At 40.1% G+C, this 26,501-nt stretch overlaps 2 protein-coding genes across 3 annotated transcripts in view; both read left to right on the top strand.

Annotated features, from left to right (window-relative positions):
• Positions 1-4,253, top strand: part of lrrc7 (leucine rich repeat containing 7) — a 73,882-nt gene extending 69,629 nt beyond the window's left edge. Inside the window, 1 exon segment of the mRNA XM_029429196.1 lies at positions 983-4,253. Within this exon segment, the coding sequence (XP_029285056.1) occupies positions 983-1,093 (111 nt within the window). The 3' untranslated portion in view covers positions 1,094-4,253.
• Positions 4,254-8,523: 4,270 nt separating this feature from the next.
• LOC115006765 (discs large homolog 1-like protein) overlaps positions 8,524-26,501 on the top strand; it is a 105,265-nt gene continuing 87,287 nt past the window's right edge. For both annotated transcript variants that reach the window (XM_029429234.1, XM_029429233.1), the window contains exons 1-4: positions 8,524-8,616; positions 9,839-10,009; positions 13,938-14,799; positions 15,464-15,560. In XM_029429234.1, the coding sequence (XP_029285094.1) occupies positions 8,598-8,616; positions 9,839-10,009; positions 13,938-14,799; positions 15,464-15,560 (1,149 nt within the window). In that variant the 5' untranslated portion in view covers positions 8,524-8,597. The remainder of the gene's footprint in view (positions 8,617-9,838; positions 10,010-13,937; positions 14,800-15,463; positions 15,561-26,501) is intronic.

Here is a 26,501-nt window from a genome sequence, read left to right as displayed (position 1 = left end):
GATAGATAGATAGATACTTTATTTATCCCGAGGGAAATTCAGGCATCTAGTAGCTTAAAACATGACATACAACATTACCCATCTACCCTCCCACCATTACAAATGTACAGTACAAATAAGACTTAAAATAAAATAAAAAGTAAAATAAAGTGATAAGTGTTATAAATACAAAGTGAAAGTAAAAGTACAGGCTGTTATGATTTGAAATTGAATTGAATTGAATCTGAATTCATATGTTGTGTTTCAGATGACTAGATTGTTTCTCTGGACTATAAATTGTGAAAAAGCAAACAAATGAAAATGATCTAATTACACCTTGCAGGGACACTTTCCCAAGGGCAACAAAAAGCTATGGAAACAACTTGGCGCTTCCATGTAGATCAGTCAAGTTGAATCAATAAACACTAAAACTGTTGACGTTATTTATATATTTACTGTAGCTGTTACTTCAAAGTTGTGTTGGAATTAAACCCAAAAGGAACTGTGAGGATTGTACTGTGAGGTCAAAATGAGACGTCAGTGCTTTACTATGACAGATTTACCCCCCTCCCCACCCCCCATTCCCTTCATGTTTTCCTCCCCTCTCTCCTCCCCTTCACCTTCTCTCCACAGATGTACAGTTTAGCTGGATGAACTCATCTAAAAGCCCTTTTTTGTCTTTACCCTTCTCTCTCTACAGCATGACTGTGTAGCTCCTCCTCTTCTCTCTCTTTTCCCCAACAGTGATGTGTTACTGAGATAATGATGGCAGTGACCCTCCATCCTTCCACACACACACACACACACACACACACACACACACACACACACACACACACACACACACACACACACACACACACACACACACAAACACACACACACACAGACACACACATACACACGCACATAGACATATGTATGGAAATACTGCAGCACGCATACCTCTACACATACATGCACACACACATGCTGTTGACTGTGCTGCGTGTTTGCCTTGCAGGCTAACGGACATAGTTTTTTACACATGGAGCACGAGACAGCCGTCTCTCTGCTGAAGAGTTTCCAGCGGACGGTGGACTTGGTGGTTCGGAGAGACAGCAGCACGTGCTAAAAATAGTTTTATAACAAACAAACAAACAAACACAACAACAACGCTTCTCTACTCTGCTCATCGCCATCCCATGCCACCCCACCTGCCCTCCGCTGGAGGCTTGTGGAACTGAAAAATGAGCCGCCTTTTTTACCTTTTTAGGGGAACACACAGACATTTATTTGCCTATTGCTGGACCAAAGGCAAATACTAGTGCCAAATGTACCATAGGAAACATATCGGCTCTTCTGTCTACCGGCAGTCAGGGACCTGATTGGCGGCTGGACGGACCACAAGAGGACACTTTCAGTTCCTACAGGGCTGCTGCAGTTTGGATGTTGTGGTTGTTAGTAGTCAGTCTGAATAGTTTTTTTTGTTGCTTTTCTCCACTGCCTTTTCTTTTTTGTTGCTGTCCATTGTAGATTTCTTAATCATTTGTTTGGTGTAGCACAGGATCCACTTTCCGTGTTCTTCATTGTTCTTCATTGCTTAGTTCTCTTCGATTTCTGTTCTTCTTTTGTTTTCTGTTCTGTTCTTCTCTTTCTTTCGCAGTCTTGTGTTTTATTCTTTTCAGCCGTCTTATGTTCTGTTCTGCAGGTATTATTGCCTCCAGTGTACAGAAATGGAAAACTTAGGACTTTCTGCCTTGTGTACATATATAGAGCTGCAGCTTTCTAGAGCTGCACCTTCCTTGGGGCCTGGACAGACAGCTCTTAAAGTTTATGATTAATATAAATATTGTTGATAAACCACATTCTGAATTATCTCTTATGAACATACAGGGATTATTTCTCCAAATGGACAATTTTCTAAAGTATACCACTGATTTCTTTTTCTGTAAAGAAAACACTGTTGATAGTTCATTACTGCTACTCGTTTCTTTTCTTTTATTCTTTTTCTTTTTAACTGTTGCTTGCCCAGCTGTGCTGAAAAGAGCTAAAGCAATACTTCTGAGGCTTGGCCCATTGAGATTTTCAGCAGAGCCTAACTTGTCCTACAGTGCCATCTATCGAGTCAATCATGCTAATGTTTACACACACTGCCATGCACATGAGCTAACAGGCAAAACACACATATACAGTAAACGTATGTGCCCCCATACACAACACATATGCAATGGTGCGCTCTGTGCACTATTCATAATGAAGCCCTGTCTATATTCTAGCCTGATTTTACAATTCAACTGCTATAATAAAACCAGTCACACATACACTGTATTCATTATATCCGTGCCATATTTTGAAGTCCTGTTTTCTACTGTTGTTACAGCAGTGTTGCATCATTTTTTAGCTGTTTGAGTTGTACGATAAAGTCCCAGCATGCTTTCATGTCATTGGTCACTGTCAGCCAGCCATTTTCTGTTGGCTTCTGGAGTTCTCTTCTGTGTAGGAGACTTTAGATATATTATACCACTGAGTTTCAGTAAGACTGATGTTCTCTTGTTGGTGCCAAATGGACCGCCCCTCCCTGGTTTTATTCACACAGGCCCAAAACATCAGTGCGTTACCTCTTTGTGGCCCAGATCTGATCTGCACACAGGCTTTAGTGAGCAGGGAAAGTATCCGCTCCGCTGAAGAGTCCTGATGTCTGGCCTTCCTGCGGAAAGCAACAAAAGTAAAGACAGTATCCCGACAACAATCAGTAACAATACTGTCTAAATGGGTAAATCTGCAGTCAATCAGATTTTCCCTTTTTAGACAATCGGGGAAATATCTGATCTGTGCCACAAAGACTTTTGGCTACACTTGAAATTTCAGTGTGACTTTTATAACCTGAGGAGATGCTAGTTAACGCTAGGTGAACATGGGAATTTAGATTTGCCAACTTGGTTGGTGAATGTTTAAAATGATATGTGGATAGAGAAAGAAAAATAATTTAGACTCAGTTGTAGAAAATGAGATTGTAGAAAAGGTTTCTGGAGCCATGTCATTGGTCTTGTAAAATCTGACCTTCATGCTTCAGAAACTGGACAGACTGGACAGAAGCGACTGCAGAAAAAAAGAGTTTAATTTTCTGTCTTCATGTAAATGCAACACGTGTCTTGAAGACGTTTCATGACGGCAAGTTTTGTTTTGTTCTGTATAACATCTGATGTTTCATCCAGAGCAAAACAACATCCTTTGCTTTTACTTGACGTGACAGTGTCATCCTGTGCCCATTTTGTGTCAACCCTCTTAATAAGCGTTAGGATTTAGTTAATAAAATATAAAGGACACAAAATGGCACAGTTTAGTCTTGTGGGTTGAGAGACTTCATCTTAACCACAAGTACCCACCCAACCCTATTTAGAGTTTGAAATATCAAAGATATTGTGATGAGAACAGAGAAAAAGGTTTGATAATATAATTATTTTTTACTACATGTTCAGGTAATTCTTTCTAAATATATTGATATACCTTAGCTTTGCTCAAAAATTGTGATATTTTATAATAATGACACTTATAACAAAGTTATGGATGGAAGTACGCACAGTATGACTTGGAGACCTACACATGTACTATCCAAAACTGTATAAAATGTATTTCTACTGTAATTGTGAATTTGTGTTATACAAATATATATTATATATATATGTATATGACTATAAAAAAACAGTCATTTTCTATGTGTTTAAACTACATAAGAGCTGAACAAATGCTGAGGACGGTGTCACTGTACATAGCTGTGAATGAAATCCAATTTAAAATGACTCATATTGATTGTGAATGTACTCATGCTTTCTGCAGTACCTACACCTACCCAACTTGAATGCTGCTTCTTCTGTTATGTGACAAAAAGTACTTTGACCTCCGAAGAGAGAACCGCTGTCGAGTTATAAGTTGGACAAATTTTAGTGACGATTTAACAGAACTATTTATTTATTTATTTATTTGCACATGCAAGTTGAAATCCTTCCAGTTTTAAGTTTGAGTATTAATGCGGAGAAATGTAATTGCAGAAGTATATATAATATATATCATGTGTTTAGAATGCATTTTGCAGACGCTATCTGTACATACTATTTAAGATACAGTTTTTACAAAAAATAATATATGTATAAAATTGAAAAAATGCTGTGCAGCGATTATACTGGAGCCATTTTGGGCTTTGGGACGTACCATTTTTTCAGTATATAAGAAGTGTTTTGAATAATGTACTAAAGTCTCTATTGTACAAATAATAAAAATGTCACTATTGGTAATCTGGGTTCCTTCTGGTGCACTGAGCTCTGTCTTCAGGGCAGAAGAGAGGAACATCTCTCTTTCTGCTCCATGCATTTAGTTATGCTTTAGTTCCATAGAAAGAGAGAAAATAAATGAAAACATAGTGAATTAGACAAAAGAAGAAAGGGATAGGAACAATTTGATGATGAAAAAAGTATAGAGGAATGCAGTGGGGGGGTGCATATTTAAAATAAAGAGAAAACAGGTAAGGCAGGGGTCCAGATAAGGAAAGGAAATAAAGAAACAGAGGAAACAGAGGAAGAAGAAAGGCAGAAAGGAAGAGAAAGGGGTAAAGGACAGGTTCGAGAAGAGAACAAATATTAATGAAATAGAAAGGGATAAAGTGATAGCAGAATAAACAGGGATGAATAGGATGGATAAAAGGGGATGAGGTTAAGAAAGGAGAGAGGAGAGAGTGAGTACAATCGCCTCAGCAGGTTTGTAGGAGATTTCAGTTTCCATCGCTTCTCTGTGGATTAAAGTCGGTAGAGGCTCTCAGCAGATGCCCTTTTGTCTCTCTGTCCATTAGTCTAACAGCCTGACTCCTCTTCATCCCTCTCCGTCCGTCCATCTCATCAATTTCTTGACACTTATCTGAGCTGTGGATTACAGTGGGGCGGCTGAGTTTGTCAAGTTGCCTCCAAAACAGAGTGTCTCATTAAGGTAGAATACCATGGCACGCTGTGGTAAGTATTATGTATAAAAAGCATAGGCCTATGGATTATACACACTGCACATGCAACTGAAAAAATGTATCAGTTATTGATCAATTATAATTACATATAGATGCTTTCTGGAAATTTAACTGCAGCTTGTTCATGTGTTCACAAAGTCCTAACCAGTTATAATGTCCATATGAAAAGTGTAATTGGTATGATGAGAGATCCTTACTGCTGCTAACTGGACTTCTCAGAGAGCCTTCATTTATTCCTGACCGTATTATTCATGAATGAACATTAATGACGAGGAAATTAAATGATTAGTCAATTGTATGGCCAATTAAGGATTTTTTATGCTACTTTAATTCGACTCCATCCATTTCACAGGCAAATATTATCACTATTCACTTAACACATATGATTCATTGTTAAAGATTAGAGTAACTAATGTATTAAGTAGTCACATTTAGCTCAACATCAATCAGCTTCAACATTATAATGCTGTTAGAGACAATAATTTAAAAAACTAAACTAAAAAACTCATATAGGCAATTTCTCTGTGGAATGAGTACTTTTACTTGAAGTACATTTTGCTGATGACATTTACTTTTAATGGACTATCACACTGTGGTAATGATGCTTTTACTCATCTGAGTGCTTATTTTACCACTGCTGTCCAATAACTACAATATTATATGCAACCATATTGTGATATACTGCATACTAAGATGTATGACTATATTATAAAATAGGTGTCATTGGCTTAACTTTCTTCTCTGTGTCTGTCTTGTACCATTCCCCACTGTTCTCCTGGCATCAGTGCTCTCTGTAGAACAACTAATCTTACTGTGGTAGAGGCCGACAATTAACAATAGAGGGTAATAGTACACACAGAATGACTTCCCTTTGTTCCCTTTCCTCTTTACACACTGGTTTGTACAAAATGATACTTCTGTGGACTGACTGACCAGCCCACTTGCACAATCATGCATATATTTCTCCCCACGCTGGCTCATAATTTATGCTGTCATCAGTGTGTGTGTGTGTGTGTGTGTGTGTGTGTGTGTGTGTGTGTGTGTGTGTGTGAGAGTGTGTGCAAGAGATACAGAGAGAGAGTTTTTATGTGCACCCACCAAAGCTATCAATAAGCTCTTGACCTGATCAATAACAAAATCAGAGACTGAGTACATGACCTGCATTCAGCTGCTGCGCAGGCTGTGTGTCTGTGTCTGTGTGTGTGTGTGTGTGTGTGTGTGTGTGTGTGTGTGTGTGTGTGTGTGTGTGTGTGTGTGTGTGTGTGTGTGTGTGTGTGTGTATGCAGTTCAAGCTGTCCCTCCACTGTCTACAGACTGACAGACATACAGTATATTGTGTCCTGCATGTTGTCCTGCATGTTTACTTTGACTACCATTAGCATCTCCGCTGCCTAGGTTGTGCTGGAGCTAAACTAATATATCATAAAATGTAAAATAGGGGAATCAGCTTGCTTGCGGTGTTTTTCACCATTTGAAGAGAAGATCGATACCAATTTCCTCTCTGTTCGTCTAGTGCACAGGGATGTATTTAGCCTAGCTTAGCGCAAGGACGGTGAACCAGTTAGCTTAGGTCGATCAAAATGAAACAGCTTTCTAAGTACAAAGGTGTCTAACTCAGCATACAGATTGTATTCTGTGTATTTTCAACCTGTAGCCTATTAAGATAATATAAAATCACATACAATGTTGTGGAGTTGTTAAAAGGCATAGTTTTCATTTTGTAGCTAAGCTAGGCTAAGTGCATTCTGGATCATTTTAAATTGATCTTCTCATCTTACTTCGGGTAAGTTGGCAATGATATTTTTCAAAAAGTTACTCTTGCTTTTAGGAAGTAGCCTAGTCTAGGCATTTGGTAAAATAATTGTTTAAGCTAGGTGATAAAAATAGACACCAAAGTCGTTCATAACGTTAAGCTCACTATAGCTAAACACTGGCCTACTTGAGTGATAGTAAAATATTACCCAAACCTTTATTAGCTACTCTTTTACCAATAGGCTAAATGTTAATTGTATAATTTGTATATGGTCTCATATCATGTTTGAGATAATGCTAGTTGTTACTGCAACTAAGGAGGTAGATTCATGGTTTGGCCTAAACATTGATTAACAGTAATATATTAAGGGACATTAAGTGTTTTTAGATTACTAGAGGGCTGGAGAACTCCAACACAATAGAAGCAAATGACCATTTATCCTTTTGAGTCATTATGACTAATGTGTTAGTGGACAATTTGCTAGGCTACACCCAAAACAGTAACATTTGGAGTCCTCTCTCTGGCCACCAGTTGAATCTAGACTAATATTTACTGGCATATTAATAATTGGGTCTACCAACTGTCTCTTTGGATTCCTCAATGTTTAACATTCTGCATTAGTCACTTAGATTCTGGTTTGGGGAGATACAGTTTACTGTTAGCTTGTGTAAACTCCAAGTGGGAGTGTAGTGTTACAGTGGAATTTGCAATATCTTACAGTAGGTAGGCTACCAGCTATTTAACATTTTTTTTTATAACATATTAATATTAATCTATTACCTAACCAATCTTTATTGTGTACTAAAGTATATGGCATTGACTTAATTTTCCACTGGGCCACTTTGTCTAGCCAAAAAGGTCTGGCTTTTGGTTTTCTTTCCACTTTGTATTCCTTTAAGAGGCGTTGTTTTAGGTAAACTAGGCCCTGGTAGATGACATGGATCTAGGCTGGGAGATAGGGACCAGCCTAGCAAAGAGAAGCTTTTAATCTACTCAACACAATAAAACTGTTTACCATGACAATACCACCAAACTCACACAGGGATGAACATGCTCAGGCAGCGGGTGGGATTACAACTGTGGTATTCAATGGGATCCTTGAAATACACCATTAGACCAGATACACCTCACAGCACAAAATACTTTTTTTGCTGTTGTATCTGACCAGACGTTTTTCCTGTACAGTACATCTGTACAGTTCAACATCCAATTTACGATAAATGTATGGCAACTATCATTTAGCAGTAGCAGGGGAGGATAAATGACATATAGGTCTTCCTCTGTTCGACCAATCAGTGTTTGTAAACCTAACTCTATATTCAGAGTTAACTGGATTATATGTAGATCCACTTGGCTTTTTTCCACACAATAGCCTATAGCTGTTTAACATGACAAACCCTCGTGACATGAAATGCCTTTCAAACCTGGTTTAACAATGTTTTGAGGTGAGTGCATGCATGCGTGTGTGTGCTCATCCGCCTAAGAACCGGTTGGACAGCGTTTTGGAGTCAAGACACCTGAATGAAGACATGGACTGGACTAGTTTTACCAAAGCAAGACAGGGAGGAAGAGTCAAAGTGAAAGAGAGGTAGTCAGAGTAAACAAGCTCCGAGTACTAAGTCCACGCGGTGACTGTCAACGTCTAATATCAACGCTTCATTTATTTCCTCCGTCTGTGTGACGTTTTTTTCATCGGATTTACAAACACTTTTTAAAGTTTTTCTTTTTAATGAAAAAACGATTTGGTATAGACCTTTGTGGTGTCCGTTTGGTGTCCCAGTTTGGAGGCAGGCTGTCCCGGGACAGACGCACACATCTGCAATAACAGCGACACAGACGCAAACCCCAGTGAGAAGAAGGACTGAGCGTGTCGACATGCCTGTTCGACAGAAAGGTAAATACATTTTTTAAATCTTTATTTCTATCTCTGTAGTATATACCCCCACATATTCCATTTGGTTAAATAAACACTATCGAATACATAGGTTGCGTTGAAAGCGCACTTCTTCGCCCGAAACTTTTCTAAAACACCAGCAATTTAACGCTGAATAGTTGATTGGTGCACGCACACTACGTACAGATCATAACTAAAGAGCTTTTACTTATTATTCAGACATTGTGGTAAATTCGGCCCACAAGTTATCCATCAAGCGGTAGCGTGTTTTAATTTTATACAAATCTGCTTTTACTAGTTTACAAGCTGTTTGTTTGTAGCTACAGCAACGCATAGAAAGAGGGAATTCACTCTGCTTATATTGCATGCCGTATTCAAGTGTATGAAAGTGCAACTGTTTAATATCTTTAAAATGTTCTGCTTGATATATGTGGTCATATATAGGCCCTACGTAAACAATCAATATGTTGCATGCCGTTTGGACTCCAAAGAAAGCGGCATTAGTTAGTTAGATGTTGATGCTGGCAGTGCTTCCGGTTTAATCAGCTGTTCAGAGTGCCATGCAGTCTGCACCTTCTTTCACACCATAAACTAAATTGCTCTCATGTCCTTCTGCATCAGACTTACATAACGCCATAGTAATAAAACTTAATAGTAGGACCATTTCACAGAATGCAGATACTATAACTTGCCATAAATAGGCTGCATATTCCGATGTTACCCTTATAATTAAGATGACGTGAAAACATCGCTTAAAACTCCAGTAGCCCTATTACGTTTTATTGTAATAGTAGTAATGTTATGACAGGAGCTGAGGGTAAACATCCACCTCGATCCACCTTTCTAAAGCAAACAATTGCCACATCATTGTAAAGTACTGAATGCATACTTTTCATTTGTAGTTGCTGTCAAATTTTCAATTCTGCATTGATGTCCAACATTGAAAACTGGCAGTAGTTGAGACAGAAAGGGAAAGAAAACATTCTTCTTGCACACCTGTGTCAACACTCACTATATGGAGCCAGGTGTTATTAATGTTATTATTAACATTCACCCTGATGAAGACTCTTTTTAACCATAGTAATCCTCAATTAAGTAGAGGCTTTTAATGTACGTTAATCTCCTTGCTCTACTTAAGAGTGCCTGGAGAATTGCATCTCTCCAAGGCATTTTTTATGGTGAAAAGGTGTTTCTGTTATTTACCTGTATATTTTGTGTTTAGATGCTCAGCGAGCCGTGGAGCTTCTACAGCAGTACCGGACCAAACTTGACCAAAGACAGCAGAACCAGAGCGGGACCAAACAGGGTCTTGTGGAGGAGGACTCCCAGCTGCATCAGTCTCTGGACAGAGTCATCAATGTCTTCCAAAGTCAGCTTTTTAGTGCTCTGCTGGGTAAGGATATCTGTTTGTATGTTCGCATACCCAGCCAGTCACTGTTTCTCTATACATCCGTTTATACCTTCTTCTTTTTGTTGAAGCCTTGGTTAACGTTTATCTGCTGAGTAGAGTTGCAACAATTAATCTGACTAATCGATTAGTCGATCGACGGAGAGTAGTCGGCAACTATTTCTGATAATCGATTAATCGTTTTTTTTCATGCAAAGATGTCAGAAAATGAAGATTGATGAAGACTTTCTGAGTTTGTTTTATATCAGAAACTGGGATGCATACGTTTCACTATTCTGACATTTATGGACAAAATGATAATTGATTAATCTAGGTAATAATCAGCAGATTAATCCATACTTAGATGTTAAATCTGTAGGAGATGAAAGGTGACTTGTTGATTGTGTTGCTAACAGTGTGAATGCAGATTAAGGATGGCCCTTTTTCAAATCAAGCATTGTTTGTAATATGTTCTGCTCAGTATTATATGCAATTTAAGCATCTTAAGTTTTATTTTGTGCATGTAATGCACAATTTCCTGCCCTAGGCCACATTATATTACCAAAGATCAAGGTATTATATCACCATAGTTATGTTAGAAAGGGTTACATCACCCAAATCACAAATGTTTTCCCCCTCTAATACAGAGGTTTAGATTAGAGTAAACCATATACCTTCACTGTTTCCTTCATTTTCTTAGTTATCTAGAGCAGTGGTTTTCAACCACTGTGCCGCGGCACACTAGTGATCGTCAGGTGTGCCGTGGGAAATTATAGTTTAAATCTGGTTTAAACTTTTTGTTTTATCAATCACTCGCACCGGAGCCCCGACAGCACCCCCTTGCCTTGCACATTCACATTCCCTCCTCCCGCACAGACCTACAGAGCGGAGGAAAGGAGAGAAGTGAACTACGCACCAGCGCCCCCCATCGCACAAACCTCGGACAGCACCCCCCCGTCACACAATCCTGTTTGAGAAACACTGTTATAGAGGGTATTTTGCCCAGACATGAACACAGGTGTGCTTGAGATTTTGGCTTGGTCTTTGGTGTGCCACAGAAAGGTTGAAAACCACTGATCTAGAGCAGTGGTTTTCAACCTTTCTGTGACGAAGGCACATCAAAGACCAAGCCAAAACCTCAAGGCACACCTGTGTTCATATCCGGGCAAAATACCCTCTATAACACATAGTATCACTGTTATCACTCTGTGAACATTTATTCAGCCTAGTCCTTGTAAGATAGCTATTCTCCTTCACACTAGCAGAGATCCTTTGATGTGTCACACTCTAATATTTCCCACCATGCGCAAATGGCTAAAACAGGGTTCGCTTTGACAGATTTCTTTTTTTAAATGATTGTTTCATTTATATTTAGGCCAAAGCATATAAGACCTATTGTATGTTTCAGTTGCTTTGCGTATTTTCATTCTTTCCTCTGCTCTGCTTCGCGAAGGGCGGAGTTCCGCTTCCGAACCCCCGCACACACACACGCACACACACACACACGCACACACACACACACACACGTGTGCGCACACACCTACAGTCAGAGACAGAGCAGAGGAAAGGTAAGGAGAGAATTTAAATAATCTGCGCCACACGCAGCACCCCCGCAGAGCAGTTAACCTAGGGGAAACACTGAAGGAAATTACAAATCATTCATAACCTTGTGTACAGTTAAATGCAATAGGCCTAATTGTTTCAAAATCCCACGACACACTGGGATTTGTCTCACGGCACACCACACCGTTTGGGAACCACTGAGCTAGAGTAACTGGGACATTAGCTGTTTTTCAAATGTTATGATGGATTTCAAAACCATGGCAGATAAAACAGAAACCGTCTCTGTGGTTGGATGACACTGTTTTCTGTGACCCTTAAGCTTTGTTCTTGTCCTGGTCTCCACAACAAGTTTGTGAGTTCAGTGATGCTACGCTGCAGCCAGGTTCGATTGTATGCCTTAAACGTTGACAGAGCAGTGCAGTGTGTCAGTCAGGAAGGATACTATATGTTTGGGACTGTATATGAAGGCTTGAAGACGGATGGAATTGAGTGTGCTTTTGTCCAAATGAAGATCAGAGGCTTTGGCTATAAGACAGTAGGCTTGTATACCATCAGACAGAGGGCCGGACTGATGACAAGAGAATGAAAGGAGCGCTGTGGTAGAATAGTTTTTGCGGTGGCTACAAGAACTTGTGCCATCACATTGCTGTTCACCAGAAAATAGAGATCAGAACGCAAACATGTAGGCGTGATGTGGCCTGTCACAGAAAACACAGGCCCCTTTGTAGAAAGCCTGCATATATTTAAAGAAAGTTTTGCAAGTATTCATTCTTCCCAAGAGTTAAAAGTCTGTGTCTAACTGGTTTGTTCTGCTTGAGGTGAACTGTTGCGTATTGGAAGGAAAACATTGGGCGCATGTTGTTCAACAAACTGGTTTTTTTACCTGCTTTGAGCCACGCCCACACCTTGTAGTTGTTACAGTGACACTCCTCTCTGTGTGTACGTGTGTGTGTGTGTGTGTGTGTGTGTGTGTGTGTGTGTGTGTGTGTGTGTGTGTGTGTGTGTGTGTGTGTGTGTGTGTGTGTGTGGATGTGCTGTTCCCTAAACATGAGACTGAATTCCTGTTTGTGACTTTGACCTTCAGTCAAAATGTCTCTGGTGTTGTATCTTGAAACAACAGTGCTGTCTTTCTTTTTTTTTTTTTTTTAAGTATTATTGATACTTGACTTCTTTTATGTTGACATTTTACTTCATCTATCATGTAATGTTATATATGTTTGAATATACTCTACGTGTGTGTGTGTGTGTGTGTGTGTGTGTGTGTTTGTGTGTGTGTGTGCGTGTGTGTACTGTGTGTGTGTGTACTGTGTCATTTCCATCCTTGATGCCTGTGTTATGGCCGTTTTCATGTATTGTACTGTTTAATTAACTGTGCACTCGTCACTCTTCTCCTTTTCTGTTTCCACATCCTCATCCAACTGTTCCCTGTCTTCTTCCCACTTACTGCACCTCTGTTTTTCTTCCTCTTCATCATCTCATTTACGACCATGCGTATGATTTATTGTGTAACTTTGTGTCAGTTCTGTATGCCGAGAGGAGGAAGTGAAACCTGTAATCATAACAGTCGCTGTGATACAGTCAGCGTGGTTACCTCTTACGAGGGAAATGACAGTAGAATGAACTTATTGTCTTTTTAGTGGGGAAGCCTCAATACTTCAAGAGCTTCTGTGTAAATGAACTATAGCTGCAGTATCCTTGTGCTGCCACTAGAGGTCAACAGTGTATTAGCTGTGTATTCTTTGGGTTCTCCAGCAATGTACCTCAGTAAGAAAATAATTGAGAGTTACTTCGTGATAATATTTAATTATCTTGAATCCAAATGCAATATAAAGTAGTGATTAAGGTTTTCTGCTGTGTTTTGAACAGCTTTACAGGTCTGCAACGGATGATTATTTTCATTATAGATACATCTGATGGTTATTTTCTCCCATAACCACTTTATCGATCAGTTGTTCAGTCTATATGTTGTCAAAAATACATTTCAATCGCAGCTTCCCTGAGCCCAAATTTTCAAGCTTGTTTTGTCCACAACCCAAATATATTCAGTTTACAGTGATGACAATCCTCAGTTTGTAGATTAAACCAGAACATGTTTTTACTTCTTCAGTGATAAATGTGTGGAAAGATTTACTAATCATCAATCCTTAACTTTTTGAAGAATCAACTCATCTCGTCAGCTCTCCTGCTCGGTGCCCTTTGGAGGAAACATTACCTCAGTGCGCATGATATTTAGTCAATTATTCATTCACTTTCATTTATACAGTCGTACATTCATTCATCCATCACTTCAATGTGTCATTACCTCCTTCTCTAATCTAATTAACCCTTCAGTCATTCATCCTGGCTCTAATTTCTGCTCTTCTCCTCCTAGACATTCAGGAGTACTACGAGTTAACTCTCCATGCAGACAGCAAGAGTTCTGTGGACCAGACAGACGCTCCGTGGAGCCTCCCGGCCTCCTGTAACCTTCCAGCAGAGCTCTCCGCCCAGCCACAGCCCTCCTCTGTTCCCCTGAGCCCCCGGGCTTATGAAGGATCATCCCAGCTAAAACCTCTGACCCCCAGACCCAAGTCAATCAAGTCCCATGCTGCTCCACTCCCATCCGTGACACCCACAACAAAGCCATCTTCCCCTACAACACGGTCCGTTTCCCCTCAGCCACAGCCAGCTAAGGTCAAGTATCGTGCTCCTCTCCCTCCTGTCCATCCTGGAGCCTCCGACTCGCAGGCATCAGAGACTCATGTGCCCTCTTCTCCCTCTGCTGCCACATCCCCCCGGGTCACAGTGAATGGTGTGCAAACCCCCACTGGCTCCATAAAAAACCCTCCTGGATCATCACTGAATGGAACAAAGCCACATCCCACTGCCACCAACTCTAATGTTTCCTCAGAAAGCTCCACCACCTCCGCCAATCCACAAAGTGATTCTGTCTCTCCAGACCTCAACCTGATAACTGTGTCGGCCCTCGTCTCCAACACCATCCAAGGCTTTCTAGATCCAACCACTCCAGACAAACTTACATCCACCAGCAGCACTCCTATCACCAGCCCAGGAGTCAGCAGAGTCACGGAGGCTGCTATAGTCTCGACAGCTCATGCTACCAGAAAGGACCCAGGCATAGGCAAAGTCACTCCCAGCACGAGTCCAACAAGCCCCAACAAGGGAATATTTATCTTCAGCAGCCGCAGCCCCGCAGGTCCTCCGGGACCTTTGACTAAAGGGCTTTATCAGAGGTATGTCCAACAGTCAGATATTTGAATTGTTAGTTGGGTACATTTGTGAGACTTTTCAACTTATAACTGACATTTTAACAAACCAAATTGAATAATTATCGCTGGGAAATTCAGTGCAAAACCCTACAGCATTGAGCAAGTAACACCAAAGATGTGGACAAAAGAAAACACTTCAGTCACAATGTGATCAAACAGTGTGCGGACACTGTAACAATCATGATTATTGATACTTTGAATGAAGATAATGTAGAAGAAGAAAAGTGTGCTACAAACAAGGATAGCTTTTTCATTCATTTCCCAGTGGTGAAGTTACAGGTGGTCATTTTCTTTATTGTAAACTGTAGCTATGTTGCTCATGCTAACTTACACATTTCATCTATTTATTTCCACCGACATTGAAAACACAAAAACCCACTTCAAGAAAGATTTACACAACAGCCAAACTAATAAACTCAAATTATTTTTAATTGAAAACACAGAATGATTACATCTATTTCAATGCTATGCTTTGTACAATGAACATGTCACATGGGTTAAGTGACAGATATAATACAACACTGAATTTTGTGTGCTATTGGGAATTTGGGTGTAGTTGTACAGAATAATAATGACAGTTTTCAGAGTTCACCTCCAGACACCCTCTCTTCTTGATCTCTGTTCTTAGTCCAACCAGCCCCGGGGCAGTGAAAGTCACCTCCACTAGCCCTAGCTATGGCCCAGCCAGCTCCAGGCCAGCTACGAGCCCACTGATCCCCAACAAGGTAAGACATCTCTGGTTGTTTTGCATTAGTGCCTGAGGAAACCTGCAAAGAAATCTCTCCCCAGTTGAAAGCAGAGTATAATACTTGCCTTCTGAGGGTGATCTCAGTTGCTGGGTGGCAACCTTGAGGTTACAGTAGGGCTGCACAACTCTAGAAAATAAGTGAGAGAAGCTTTTTTTAATTAGAAATTATTATTGTGCCTGGGATATTTGGGCCGGTTTGGTGCACTGGTTGTACTGTATCCTTCTCCCATTATAGATGTTTATATGGTCTGAGGGCAGAGACTTCCTAGTAGTTCATGGTCCATCATTTCTTTTGCCATGATCTGTCAGCTAACATACACTTGCTGTGATGTCCTGTGGTTGTTCAACATCAGCTAAACATTGCTTGCATGATATATATACTATATATATATATATATATATATATATGGTCTTTTTGTCAGACCTAGGGTTGGATACATATTTTATTTCTTCTTAACCATCACTGACTAGTGTTTCTTGATTTATGGCATTTTACTTTAGCTCCTACGGTTTTTCTTTCACTGTGTGAAACCACGGTTTTGTTTCTGCCCCCTGCCTGAGTTCATTTGGTGTCTTGTCGCTTATGGATTCTGCTTATGAAGAAATTAAGACCACAGTTCACCCTGCTATTGGAAACAGTATAACAGAATAATCATTATTGTACAAGATAGAATTTCAATGAGCTATGACTGAAAGTTTTGTTTTTAATATAATTAAATGCACCAATACAGAACGGAAGTTTTTTTTAAATGTTTAGAATTGGCCTGGATTTGTTGCTTCATGTCAAACATATTACTTGTCCTACATGGAAATAGTTGTGATATGGGGCAAACCTGTTTTCACTAGTGACAGCATGTCTCCTCTTGAACCAGTTTTTGGAAAGGCTGCTGGTAGCTGCAGAGATCAGGATTAGAAAGACAGATCGTTTATGCAGCCTGGCTGTTTGAACATTGGCTTACATTGCATTATGTAATATGACAAGGGGAATCAATTCAAGTTCAGTCATATTTTATCAGAGATGTGCGCATGCAATGGTTTTGTCTTGTTGATCTTGCTGAAATGGCTTTGTGTGGTTTGGGCTGTTTGAACACGACTTACACTGTACACATCATTGCTCTGATCTGCTGCTGATAGTCCACATCTCAGGAAGTTTGATTTGATATTGATTTAATGTGCTTTATACTAAAAAGCTGTTATCAATACAATGCTGTAAGCGCATGAGGCAACATGTGTCCTCCCAGCTAAACACTGCTTTTATTGTGTGTTATGTTGGTGGTGACGCTGGTTTTATCCATGCGCTGCTCAGGTGTTCCTAATGAATTAATCCAATAATAATTAGACACTAGTTACTTTAATTTGAATTCTTTTGAAATGCAAAATAGTCAGTTATATTTCTTAATCTGACAAAAAAGGGAATTTTGTCACAAATCTTAAGTGACTTTTTCCGTCTTTTATGTTTTCGAGTTGTCTGTACGTACGTCCCATTCTCATGAATGCGATATCTCAGGAACTCCTGGAGGGAATCTCTTCAAATTTCTCACAAACGTGCACTTGGAGTCCAGATGGACGGATTAGATTTTGTTAGTCCAAGGTCACTGTGACCTCACAAAACACATTGTTTGCCATAACTCAAGAAATCATACACTCATTTGGTCAATTTCATAAATAAAATAAATTAAAGCATAAAATGATGGAAGTGGTGACATTTTGGGCAGACATGGATGTAAACTGCCACTTGACTGGTTGGTGGAGGCTTACGACCGTGAGGCTGTGATTGTAGTTTTGCATCTGCATTGTTCATTATCCTTTACAGTAAAATAATATGGGATTACTAGTATTAGATGGCTGTAAAAGAAACTGAGCCCCAATAATAATATTCATTAGCACAACCCAGTCCAGACTGACAACTCTCTGTTGGCAGCAGTGAACATCATGAGAACCAATAATGGATGCAGAGCCAGAGGAGGCTAGGAACAGAAACACATGCACAATTGTGCGTATGTGTTTGTTTTTTGCAAAACATGTGGATGTGAGACATTACCCACCATACTTTCTGATCCAAATCTGCTCTGCTGGTCTTGTATAATATGTATAGTACAGTGCTTTGTAATGTTTTCATCAGTTGTAGTGATGTAGTGTATCCAAAAAAGCCCAGTATCTCGAGTGAGTGAAATCCCATCTTTGTGTGAAGCTTCAGGGTGCATGGAGCTTTAACTTCGCTAATACCCAAAGTTGAAAGTAGAGCATCCATTGCTATACTGCTGTTACTGTTCACTCAGTCTAACCCCCCCACTCCTGCTGGAGACTGACCTGATAAAACAGCAGAGAGTGGTGTGTGTGTGTAGCATAAGTATTTGTGTGGGTGCTCATGTCTGTGTATAAATGTCTGTCTGTGTGAGTGTTTGCCTGTGCATCCATGTGTATGCGTTTCTCCGCCTGTCTCTGCATGTTTGCCCTTTTTTTTGTGTGCTGAGTGTGTTCCGCGTGTGTGCAGATATATATTCTGAGCCATGCACTCTCTGAGGTCAAAATGTGGCTACCAGCTGCTATAAAACGAAGACAGCAGCTGGAAAACAAGAGGGCGGTCGGAGGTGTACTGGGACAGCTGCCATGTTTCTGAGTCGGCCTTTATTTTAGCGGGGAAGTCCTCTCTGGCTGCTCCGATGGAAGGACAGGTGAAGAGGACAGGAAAAAGGGAGGAGAGAGAGATTGAGGGATGAAAGAAGAGGGTGAGGATGAGGAGACGGGACAGACGGCAGTAGGATGTCACCAAAAGCAACAAGAGGCTGAGTGGTGGAAGTTGCAGCTGGAAGATGTTTGAGTGAAAGTTTGCCAGTCGGACTGGTGAGGATGGACTGCATCTGCATCCTCACTACCAAGGTGAGACACAGGAAGAGAGCAGGTTGGAGTAGAGCAGAGGAGAATGATGATGAAGCATAATTTGTATGTTGACATTCTGTGTTAATTGTGTGTAAATTACTCACATAATCGTATTTGGTAATACACTTTTATCAAGATAGCATGATTTTTAATTTAAAGTGAGACGTATTTCACCGTTAATTACAGGCTTAGGAAGTGATGGGATGCTAAGCGCACCTGCCACATCAAACTGGTGACAGGTTGCCTATTGCACAGATAGTGTGCTGTGCTTTGCGAATGAAGAAGCTATAAGGTGATATTTCTACAGTAGCGGGCTGTGCTCTAGTAAAGAGACTCTAATGGGACTGCCGAGCTGTTGGTCTGACAACATGTGACGCCCAGAGAGACAGGAAACTGGGTTGATAGGACACACATTTCAAAAGACTGATTCGCTGGTTGACTGGCTGAATGAAGAGAACACTTGGCACATAGGCGCATTTTCAGAAATGCATGGCCCATTTAAAAGAGGCAGAACCAGTGCGAGCTGGGATACGACGATGCTTAAAGGTCAGGGTATGCTAGGAATGAACTAGATTGTGTCTTTTGACCTTGTCTTAAGACAGAAATGTTCAGAGCTGTCCCAAATTGAAGCTGCTGATCGAAGTCGAAGGCAGGGTAAAAAGCCTGCTTTCTTCGAGAGGGGACGACATGCAATAATTGTTAGAATAAGGATAAGGAGCACACTGTAGAACAGTCTACCCTCAGAGAACTTTGTGGTATTGCTCTACACTAGTTTGTGCACATGAAAAGTAACAGAAGTTGTGTGAAAGACAAAAGTTCAAACCTTGCATACTTTGTCCCCTTCGCACACCTGGCCAATGGCTGCATGAAGTTGATTGTTGGACGTAGCCCTCGCAATTCATCAATTCCCAATGTGTGTTCCAAATGTATACCGCTATTCATTGTATAAAAGTGTTTTTTTGATTTTCTTCCTACAATTGAGCTGTCAATACTTCGACTTGGAGTGAAGCTGGATGTTTAGTCAGTACTTTTAGCTATTAATGTCTACCATTTATTCATTTCCTGCACTTTAAAACACAGTAGTTTGTTCTGAGATACTTTTGGTTGTACCATACAGATACAAATATACAATGATTGAATGTGTGGTTATATCCGAGTACAAGCGCTCTGGATCTTGATTCAGACTCAATCTCATTATGGACTCAGTCTTGATTGTGCTTATTTGTGTACTCTACTTAAGTGTTTATACCACATTGTCTGCTTGAAGGACATACAATTTGACCTCAGGGAATCCTTCCGCATTAGTAAGAAATACCATCTTGGAGCCAGTTCATGAGCTCGCTTGAAAGCTGTTTGGAGCATGATGAACTGTCCTCGTGCTGGCTAACACAGGGATTGTGAGGTTTAGGCTGCACAGAAAGTCAAACTCTCACTGCAAAGATGTTGATTCTATCTGATAGCAATACAATAAGCTTAAGAGAGGAGCTGCGTGGTCTCTTAAGTGTAATGGATCTGATAAATGATAGAAAGTGCGAGAGGACTGACACACACACACACACTGATGAAGTTTGCAGTGTGTTGGCATACATACAAACAGACTCCAGGGATTCCATCTCACATTCATCTGGTTAATCTCGTTTAGCTCATTAAGACAATGGATTAAAAAACAGAGGGTGTCTCCTGAGCTCAAGACAGCTAGATTACTGCTGGAGAATATTTCAGTTTCTGCTCTCCCATCCTGCTTGATACATTCCTCCCTCTCATCTCCCTCGTTGAACCTATTTAACCTTTTACTATGTAAATTCTTGGTAAACAGAAAAACAGGTTTTTGAATCATGACCTAAATGCAATAAAATATAATGTGGGTTGATCAGAGATGCATTTGGTTACAATAACAATAACGTTTGCAGTGCACACATATGAACAAAGATGCAAATATTTTCAACCAGGAAGTAAAGGCCGCTCTAATAGGTTGCACCTCTAATTATGACATACATATCAAATTTAAAGATTCACAGTATAATACTCATGTATGTGTTTAATAAAATCCTGAATGAATACTTAGTTGTAAAACATCAACCTAACCAAAAAATTCAGTATTATCTATGATTGTTGTCAAACGTACAGTACGTGGATTTCAGTATATTCTCTTCTCTATCTTGCCCAATCCTCTTTTCCTCCCATCTTAAATCCCTCCCTGGTTTTATCAGTATGTGATTGTTGTTTGGTCCTGCTGAGTGTTACTGGCCTCCCGTGTTCCAAGAGAGCAAGAGTCTCTCCTAAGAGGCTTACCTTAGGCTGCTAATAGACTTTACAGAGGTGGATCTATTTTAGTTGGGACAAAGAGGAGAAAAGAGAAGAAACAATGAAAGCGACACACACAAAGACAGACGGAAGAGGAGAGATCATGTCTGTGACCGAGTGCATGAGCACTAGTTCCTCGTATATTTAGCATTTTTACTGGATTTTCCCCAAAAACTCCACGCTACATCATTCCGCCGATCCATCCGTCTGTGCAACTGTCCAGCTGGCACTGTGATGTAACTTTGAGTAGGGATCACGGCTGACAAATTAATCAACGGAGAAGGCATGAGAGGAGACGAGTGAGAGAACTTCCCAGGCAGCTGTAGTGCTATTGAGCCCAGAGCTATGCATCTGCAGTGGGACTAACACAGCAATGTACTGTAGAGCTGCTGTCACTCTCAGCAAAAGAATAAAAAGATCCACACCTGTTGTGAAGAATTGCATTAAGGTCTGTAGGTGTTTGGATAGCCCTGCCTGTAGGAGGGCTGACACCTACTGGGCCAGTGCGAGGGCTACATGTGAGGATGGACCATTGCGACTCTTCATCCTCAGTCAATGTAACGTATCTTCATCTACTTTAATTACAATTTATTTTCTCACTCACCTGCTGTTTGGTTCACTTCGGAAAATGGCTTGTAATTATGGTAGAGAGTAGCAAGGTCAACTGAGGTTAAATCAATGTCCGTAATGAATGACCAGCAGGCCTGTGTGCGGTGAATGTAAATGCAGTTTGGTGCATCTTTCTGCTAGCTCTGTGTTTTTGCATGCACTCTTTTGATTTGGTTTTAACGCTTGTTTTAAATCAAACAAATCTTTCAATCTCTCAAAGTGTTTTTGTTCATAGGTAATGCACATGTCCTGTGATCCTTGTGTAAAAAAACGTTGGCAAAAACAAACAAATATTATATTCCAAAAAACTGCATTTTATCTGTCATTCACCTGTTTTCAAAGCCTGTTTTAGGCTAAGTACAGGTTTCCCCTCCCACATATATCACTGTTCCAGCCTTCCAAATTATTTTTGGGACAAGATGTGTGTCACATCCTTCTGAAACACTGTGATCCAATCCCTGATTCATGATTTCACAGAACTGTAGGTGTTAGGGATCAGGGAGGCTGTCTGACGACCAAGAGGAGCTGAGTAATTAGGATGAATTAGTCCAGATCCACAGGTCAGTACTTTAAAATTAATGATAGCTGCCCGCTAATCCTCCATGCTCAGACTAACTCATTCACCTCGATATTGACCACAATGGAAAACACAACGCTATGCTTAACAAAGGGACATGAGAGAGATAAACTGTGGTTACATTTAGTTAATTTAACAATTTATCATCACAATTAGCCTATAGCAATATGTGTGGCTGACCGGGACCTTGCAATGGAAGAGTTACCCATATGTGGTAAGTTAGCCAAGCTAGCTCCTTTTGTATTCTCCTTGCTCATTATTTCCACATTTAGAAAATAGGTCTAATCACACAATCCAATATCAAAGGTTGGTACAATAACTAAATGGAACTGCTACGTTATCAAATGCTTTTGTAACGGTTTAGTATCACTTTGTGACAAAGGGAGAAAGCCATGAGTCACATACACTAGCTCGAAGCTAGTTAGAGTGCTAACTGGAGCTGTTTCTCAGCATAAATTCCTTCAAGTTGACATCTCTGAACCTAAGCTAAATCCGGAAGCCATGAACGGGTAAGAGCCAGCTCTCATCAGGTCCTAGAACTCAGCAACAATCACCCCAACTTGGCAGGTTTCCAGGGTCAATGTAAAATAAGACACCTGTCTGAAAAAGGGTGCGAGTGCAGTGTAGTAGTAGCAGTAGTAGTAGTAGTAATAATAGTAGTTGATGTTTCTGATGATGCTAATCATATCTAAATTAAGAGTTAAGTTCTCCTTTGCTAATCTTGCTTTTCTACAATTGCTGTTGGACAGGAATTGTTAGCTGTGTTACTTCCTCTTGTTCAGCTAGCAAGATAACATTAAACAGTTCAGCCTAGGTCATGCCTGAGTACAGCCAGAGCAGCTAATCCCATTGAGCAGATGAGTAATCTCTGAAGAGCAACACACATACTGTAAACACACACATTCAGATATACCAACCTATACACAAACATACAAACCAGACAATCAGCTGAGTTCATTTCAGTTCGGTATAGTCTTATCATTGATTTTTCAAGAGAATTAAACAGCTCAGCAAAATCATGGCTTTGTAAACCCATGACCTCTGCCTGTCAGGATAGTTTAGTATCAGGTGTAGTACGATCAGTGGGTCAAAAAGATACAGAAATGTTGCCCTGTTGTGCTGCTCTGAAGTACAGCCAGTAGTACCGATGCCACAGTTAGAAATGAGGATTTGTTGAAATTGACAGTAGAGAAGCTGTTTGCTTAAAGTTGGCCTCAACTGATAGTTTTTAATTAAATAATCAGGTAATCCATGTTTTCTTTATTTGTCTTTTTTTTTATTAACAAAAACAACTTCAGTGATTAATATTAAATGTACATTTAATATATGTTTAAAGCCATTCTATGTCTATTACCAGATCCAGTGAGAGGCTGCAATGTATTACTACTGTGTTATACAGTATGTGTATGCATGCGTATATTACTACTGCTCATTTAGGCTAGACCGTCTTGCACAACTTAATAAGATGCCATAAAACCCTATGCCTTTACATTTTGTTCTCAATGTCGACCTGAAACTTTAAAGTTTATTTACAGAATATTGTCCAGGTACTGCTGTGTCTGAGTTGTGCCACATAGTGGCACTGTATGTATGACAAACACACCAACATGTTGGGTGCTCAAATTGTATTTCTGCAGAGACTTGACACCCTTTTGCTATTTGTCCCTTGGAATTAATTAATTAATTATAATAATAATAATATTCACTATATGACAGTTCATTAGTGGGATAAAACTTTTCTGCTGAACAGCTGATATTTGTAGCTGCAAGGTTTCAGCAGGAGTCAGCGTGTCCTTAGAGATCTAAGCATAGCTTAGAGAGGGAGGTAGAGATATATATAGACGGACATTCACTCATGTGGAAACTGAATACACAGCTGGTAAAAGCTGATCATGTGACGATATTTGAAATGTTGACGTATGTCGTCTTTTTTGATTAGTTAATGTGTAGAATGGGTAATCCACCACGATTGGCTAGTAGTGAGTATAAGAGGTTACCACACGCTCTTACACACAGCGAAGTTATTTCTGTTCTGGCTGACCTACTAATGTTAACATGTAGTGCATGCCTGCTAGGCTCATGAGGTAGCATCCTCTCTCCCTTACTCTCTCCCCCATTTCTATCTAATTTCTTTCTTTAAATTTTTATTTTTATTTCTGTCTATCTTTGAGTTATGTTATTTGTGATTTTGTAAATGCCACATTATATTCTATATTTAACATTATGGTTTATGAGCCTTATGAGCCAGAACGCCTGTGGCTATCCCAGATTGTGTGTGTGTGTGTGTGTGTGTGTGTGTGTGTGTGTGTGTGTGTGTGTGTGTGTGTGTTTGTGTGTGTGTGTGTGTGTGTGTGTGTGTACGTGTGTACATCTCCATCTGTTCCTTGCCAAACACAGGGGCACATATAGCTGGTCTCAGGACAGCTAGCTTATCGCAGGAGCCAAGACTTCTGGAAGGCTGGCATTTGACCCAAAGCTGACTCTTTGAAAACATATAAATAACTCCCTGATTTATTCCGGAAGAATCCAATTTGAGTCCACAACAAGACATGTCCGAAGCCAGAACATTTTCATAATAATATACCTCTTTTTGTATTGTCAGGAGACATCACTTGAATCATTTTATGAGAGCACTTACTCTTTAACACTCGTGGGAATGACTCTCAGGCCCACTGCAAATGTTTGTTTGAAAAAATTGGAAGAGTTGGGTAGTTGGCCTCAATGTTTGAAGAGTGATATTAAAGATGTTCAGTGGAAAACCTATAGCGCCAACAATGTAACCAACAAACAAGTAAACTCCAACAAAACACACAAAAGAAGAGCTCATGGATTACTGGTTTAACATTTGCCCAGATTAAGTTAACTCAAGAGGGATTTCAAATGTATAGCCAATCATATAAAAGAAACATTAAGAAATAACAGCGCAGCACTCCATGGAATATTGCGAGTAATCTTGATGGAATGGATGCAAAACATATTGTTCCCTCCATGAAACTCATGTCTAAATAAAACTTTCTAGAAATATGGTGTACAGAGATATTTCAATCTTTGCAACATACTTTAGTGCATTAATTAGTCATTAATTATTGATGCATTACACTGAACACACACCAACTTTTACATGTTACAAGTTTATGCATAAGGAGTTTTTTGAAGATAAGTCTCTGCTGTGCTCAGAATAACCTTTCATGCCATTGCATTATTTATATGACTTGTCTACCTGCATCAGCTTCTAGACTTAATTGGCTCCTCCAGGCTTGTGCATCTTGTATCTGCTGTAAAAAACCTTCTGAAAATAATATCTCATTACTGATTACCAGCTTTAAATGTGACTTGGGGCATCGTCTCGGGTTGTGGATTGATTGACTTTATCAGTAAACTTATGAAATTACTTTGGATACCTCTGTATAGTATCAGCTTTTTCTTCCCCCACTTTTCCATCTTTCAAGTTTCCGCCCCCTGCAGATTTCCCGTCGGTGACCTTAGAATCACCCTCTGTTCGCTTGTTTTCCTCGCTTCACCCTCTGCTTTCTCGCACTACTTTTCCCGCTCTCTGTCTTCTCTCTCATGCTGTGTTGTTTGTTTTCCAGTCGAGGTGAGAAGACAGAGCCAACCACAGAGAGACTACTGTGTGTGTTTGGGTCTGTGTTGCTGGCTGTGTGATAGTCCAGATGGCCCAGCCGTCAGCATTAAGAGCCTCAGTTGAAGAGAAAGCTTTGACTTGTTTAACTTCCTCTGCCCTTTATCTACCATAAATCATCTCCTCTCTTCTCCTCTCCTTTCCTTTCCTCTTCGCCTCATCCTCCTCTCCTCTCCTCTCTTCCATTCTCCTCTTCTCTCCCTCTCCTCTTCTTTCCTCTTCTCCTCATCCTCATCCTCCTCTCCTCTCCTCTCCTCTCCTCTCCTCTCCTCTCCTATCCTCTCCTCTTCTCCTCTCCTCTCCTCCCCCTTCTCCTCTCCTCTCCTCTCCTTTCCTCTCCTCCTCATCCTCCTCACAAAATTCACACTCAAGTGAAATTTTCTCACTCTCTGTTGTGGTCACAATGTATTTTACAAGTGTTAAATGTTTGGCTAAATATTGAAGTGATAACCTTTGACCAAATACACTGCCTTGCGATTTATTTGACAAACGTATAGTAGGGTCTTATGTATGGTAATAGTATATTAAAACTTAATAACATATCGGAAGGACTGTTTAATAACGCTATTGTAGCAGTGGGTAAATTGTATTTACCTTATTTGTTTTGCAGTAAATACAACTTAAAAAATTGTATAAAATAATTCAGGTGTTACGGTAAATAGGCTTGGTCACGTTTGTTAGTACAGCTGCATAAACTGCTCACTGGCTGCTGTTAAGTACAGTTTTGTACACACACATTTCACTATTTCACTATGAAGACAGAGATTCGCTTACGCCTAAGGCCATGTTCAGACTGACTTAAAAAGCACAGCCCCTTCATTTATTTTAATTAGGCCAGCACAGCGACACCGCAGGTATGCCGACACAGACGGTCGTCCTGCAAAAAAGTTGAACATGGCCCAACATTT

Source organism: Cottoperca gobio, chromosome 4, assembly GCF_900634415.1.
Source record: "Cottoperca gobio chromosome 4, fCotGob3.1, whole genome shotgun sequence".
Classification (NCBI taxonomy): Eukaryota; Metazoa; Chordata; class Actinopteri; order Perciformes; family Bovichtidae; genus Cottoperca; species Cottoperca gobio.
Note: the sequence above shows the minus strand (reverse complement) of the source record. Positions and strands in the feature narration are given on the sequence as shown.